Raw genomic sequence first — 4,373 nt, 5'->3', positions numbered from 1 at the left:
CACTCAGGATTACTCCTTTGCCCCTGTTAGTTGGGTGTTTAATGTGGGCAAAGGGAGTTGTTATCCCTCCCCCATTAAGGGGAAAGGTGCTCAAACAAAGGCACCAAGGGCAGCCCGATATGGTGCAAATGGAGGAGATGGCCAGGAGCTACTTTTAGTGACCAATTGTGGACTTCCAGCTTGAGGATAAAGTGGGATCCAGCACATTAGTGAGGAATATGCAGCCATTGTCACCCCCTTCACTCATGGGAATGGCCTCAATCACTATGGCAACACAATCTCATTGATAGCACGGGGCCTAGAGAGGGTCGGGTGTTACCAGTGCGTGTGGATGCCCAAGTATCCCAAGAAGTCAATATTGCGGGATCAATGATAGACCAACTGGATAAAATATTTGCCAACTTTGGGAACCCTGAACAAGGTGTGAGTGACAATGTTTGTGGTGCAGAGTTTGAGGAATACCTGGAATATTTCAGTCAGAGTGAGGTCAGCTCCATATCACCCTGTGACAAACAGTGAGGTGGTGAGGCTTGTACAAACCTTGAAGCTGGTCTTAAAGGCCTCACAGCTAGGATAGTGACTCAACAAGTTCTCAGCATTTTCAGGAACACATCACACATGATGACCCAGTACTTGTCACATTCTTAATGTTCAATTACCAGCTGAGAACCATTGTTTTCCTCACTGCGGTCAGATGAGACCAGACGGATTGTAGAGGGAAACCAAAGAAGATAGATGGTCAGAAAGGTGGGAACCTCAAGGTCAGTGGTGTTGCAAAGAAAATGTGTTGGCCCAGAATTACACATCTGGGAATAAATGGATCCCAGTGATGGTGGTGGCTCATACAGGACCATTGTCATGTACAGTACAGACCAGGGATCAACTGGTCTGGGGGAGACACATGGACTAGCTGGTCCCTTCCTAATAGCGATATCCCCCAGAATACCGAGCCTGTGCCGATGGGTCCTGTAGTAATTTAAACATCAACCAGCTGGACCTTATCTACCTGTACTGACACCTTCAGTGATCTGGGGACTTGCACACCCAGATCCCTCTGCATATCAATACTCCTAAGGGTTCTGCCATTCACTATATAACTTCCACCTGTACTTGACCTTCCAAAATGCACCACCTCACATTAGTCTGCATTAAACACTATCTGCCATTTTTCTGCCCATGCCCCAACTGATCTATATCCTGCTGTATCCTCTGATAATTCTCCTCACTAACTGCAATTCCATCAATCTTTGTATTATCCGCAAATTTACTAATTAGACCAGCTACATTTTCCTACAAATCATTTATGTAGACCACAAACAGCAGAAATCCCAGCACAGATCCCTGGGGAACACCACCAGTCACATTCCGAAGACCATCCTTCACTGCTACCCCCTGTCTCCTGTGACTAAGCCAGGTCTGTAGCCATCTTGCCAGCAAACCCCGATACCATGTGACTTCACCTTTTTGTACCGGTCTGCCATGAGGGACCTTGTCAAAGGCTTTACTGAAGTCTATGTAGACAACATCAACTGCTTTCCCCTCAATCATCTTCATTACCTCCTCAATCAGTTCGTGAGGCATGACCACCCTCACACAACAGTGCTGCCTAGCGCTAATCAGTCTATTTCCTTCTAAATGTGTAGAGATCATGTCCCTGAGAATCTTTTCCAATAATTTTCTCTATCGTCATGGTTCATCGGAGGCCTCACTGATGATGTTACCTGGCATGGTGACGAAACGTCATAATGAGAACAAGCCCAGCTTGGCGAGCAAGTCAACAACCTCAGCAGGATACAGTGCTGAATGATCAGCCATGATCATGTTGAAAAGTGGAGCAGGTCTGAAGGATTGAATGGTCTGTTTCTGTATTTTCACCCTGTCTTTAGTTCCAGAGGATTGGGCTAAAAGGGTAAAGATGTCTGCGTTTAATTTTACCAGGATTTGTAGAACCCATGTCTTGGAATGCTGCCTACAGTTTTGTTCTCCTTAGGTATGGAAGGGCGTACTGACCCTAAGTAAGTCCCTGGGATGAGGGCTTCGTAAACGTTGGGTTTGTTTGGTGAGATTTGGTCATGCTTTTGCAGACAGTGGAGGGGACGATGATCTCTGGAGTTTACAATAGGAACTGAACTCTTGGAAGCCAACAGACTGTGAAGGGACCTGATGGGGTAGACATTGAGACTGTGTGTTTTCCTTGGTTGGGGAATCTTAAAACACAGCCTACAGAGGCTGGATAAGTGCCTAATCCTTTAAGACCATGATGAGGAGAAGTCACTTCATTCTGTGGGATGTCATTGCCCAGAGTTTCTGTCCTGGGGAACATTCCAACATTGTTGTTTTTCTCCCTCGTTGTGAGGGTGTGACTAACTGTGCATGTTGTGTTTGAAGGGGGAGCCTAGCTTTGAGGGTGACCAGCTGGTTGAAGGTGGGAAGCTGACTAACAGTACGGAATACCGCGAGGCTCGGCAGTATCGCAGTCCCACTCACCTCCTGCATTTTTACTTTCTGACACGGATTTACTCCGACTACATGGATAATATCTTAGCCGATTTCCAAAGAGAACCACAACCTGATGTCCTTATTGTTAACTCATGTATCTGGGATATCTCCAGGTACGGAGCTGAGAGCTGGTGGGGTGTGGGTCATGTGGTGTGGGGTGGGGGTGGGTCATGTGGTGTGGGGTGGGGGTAAGGGTGGGGGTGGGTGGGGGTTGGGAGAGGGGTATGGGGCGTGGCCTGCAATAGCAGAGAGAGAAACCTAATCCCAGCTGTAGTTGTTGCTGGGCAGGCCAGATCCCAGGCTGAAATCCCACTTCATTGCATTTATTTTGAGGTGATCGCTCGCTGAAACACAAATAAGTAACATTGAAGATTTAGGTTCGATAAAACAGAAGTTATTTATGTAAAATAAAGATAGCATTGAATAAAGCAGACTATTTTCGTATAACACAAACTTACAGATTTTGAACTATGTGGTAACAGATTTTTGGCTAATGTGTGAATGTCCTTCCGAAGTCGCTGTGCATCATCCTCCATTCAACGTTCTCCTTAGCTTAGTATCAACTCAGTGTCTCACTTTTCTCTCTCTCTCTTTCACCACCACCTCTTCCCCACCCCATCTGTCTCTTCTCACTCAACATTCCCCGCACCCCGTTTCCCCCCAACCCCACCAGCAGGTATGGCTCCAATTCCATTGAGCAATATCGAGAGAATCTGGTCAAGTTCTTCACAAGGCTGAAAGAGGTCCTTCTCCCAGAATGCCTTGTGATCTGGAACATGGCCATGCCACTGGGTGAGAAAATCAAAGGTGGTTTCCTGATACCAGAGGTACGCTTGTTAGAAATAGCTGTGTAGCTGTGGCCATTCGTTTGAACTGTACAGCACAAGAACGGGCCCTTTGGCCCACAATGCTGTGCTGAACATAACCAAATGAAACTAATCCCTTCTGCCTGCCCTTGGTCCATATCCCTCCATTGCTTGCATATTCATGTGCCTTTGTGAAAGTCCCTTAAACCCCCTTAATATATCCATATCTGCCTATTCCACTCCTATCCCTGGCAGTATGTTCCAGACTCCTACCACTCTGTGTTTTTAAAAAAAAAACTTTTCCCCCTCTCACCATAAATACATGTCCCCTAGTATTAGACATTTCAACTCTGGGAAAAAGATCACGACTGACAATCCTATCTATGCATCAAACCTATCTAATTTTATAGACTTCTATCAAGTCTCCCCTCAGCCTGCACTGTACCAGAGAAAACAACCTGAGTTTTTCTAACCTCTCCTTATAGCTCATACCCTCTAATCCAGGCAGCATCCTGGTGAATCTTTTCCACACCCTCTTCAAAGCCTCCACTTCCTTCCTGTAATGTGACCACCAGAACTGAATGAAATACTCTAAATGTGGCCTAACCAAAGTCTTATAAAGCTGCAACATGACATCTTGACTCTTGTACTTAACTCCCCAACCAATAACGGTATGCATGCCGTATGCCGCCTTTACCACCCTATCTACTTGTGTGGCCAGTGACTGGGTGGTCTCTGTTCCTTGTGTTTAACTTGCTATCTGTTTTGGATGCAGCTGCAATATCTGGATGTGAGTTTGCGTTATGATGTGATCGAAGCCAATTTCTACAGTGCCCTGTTGGCTGATGCTCATGGCTTTGATGTGTTGGATTTGCATTACCAATTCCGGTTTGAACTGCAGCACCGTGCAGCTGATGGAGTTCATTGGAGCCATGTTGTTCACCGCCGAATTACCCAGCTCCTGCTCCAGCACATTGCGTCTGCCTGGGGTGTGGCTCTGCCCCCTGGGAAGCCACGAGGGAACATGAGACTTAGAGGACCATCAGCCCTTCTTCCCCTCCGCCATCC

At 46.6% G+C, this 4,373-nt stretch overlaps 1 protein-coding gene across 1 annotated transcript in view; it reads left to right on the top strand.

The window, feature by feature from the left end:
• The first annotated feature begins 369 nt into the window (after nt 1-369).
• Nucleotides 370-4,373, top strand: part of LOC125483520 (galectin-3-binding protein-like) — a 10,301-nt gene continuing 6,297 nt past the window's right edge. The window contains exons 1-4 of the mRNA XM_048599204.1: nt 370-486; nt 2,389-2,612; nt 3,176-3,326; nt 4,081-4,316. Coding sequence (XP_048455161.1) covers nt 370-486; nt 2,389-2,612; nt 3,176-3,326; nt 4,081-4,316 — 728 coding nt within the window. The remainder of the gene's footprint in view (nt 487-2,388; nt 2,613-3,175; nt 3,327-4,080; nt 4,317-4,373) is intronic.

This window comes from Rhincodon typus, chromosome 1 (assembly GCF_021869965.1).
Source record: "Rhincodon typus isolate 14 chromosome 1, sRhiTyp1.1, whole genome shotgun sequence".
In the NCBI taxonomy this organism is placed as follows: Eukaryota; Metazoa; Chordata; class Chondrichthyes; order Orectolobiformes; family Rhincodontidae; genus Rhincodon; species Rhincodon typus.
This window is presented reverse-complemented; position numbering and strand designations above follow the sequence as displayed.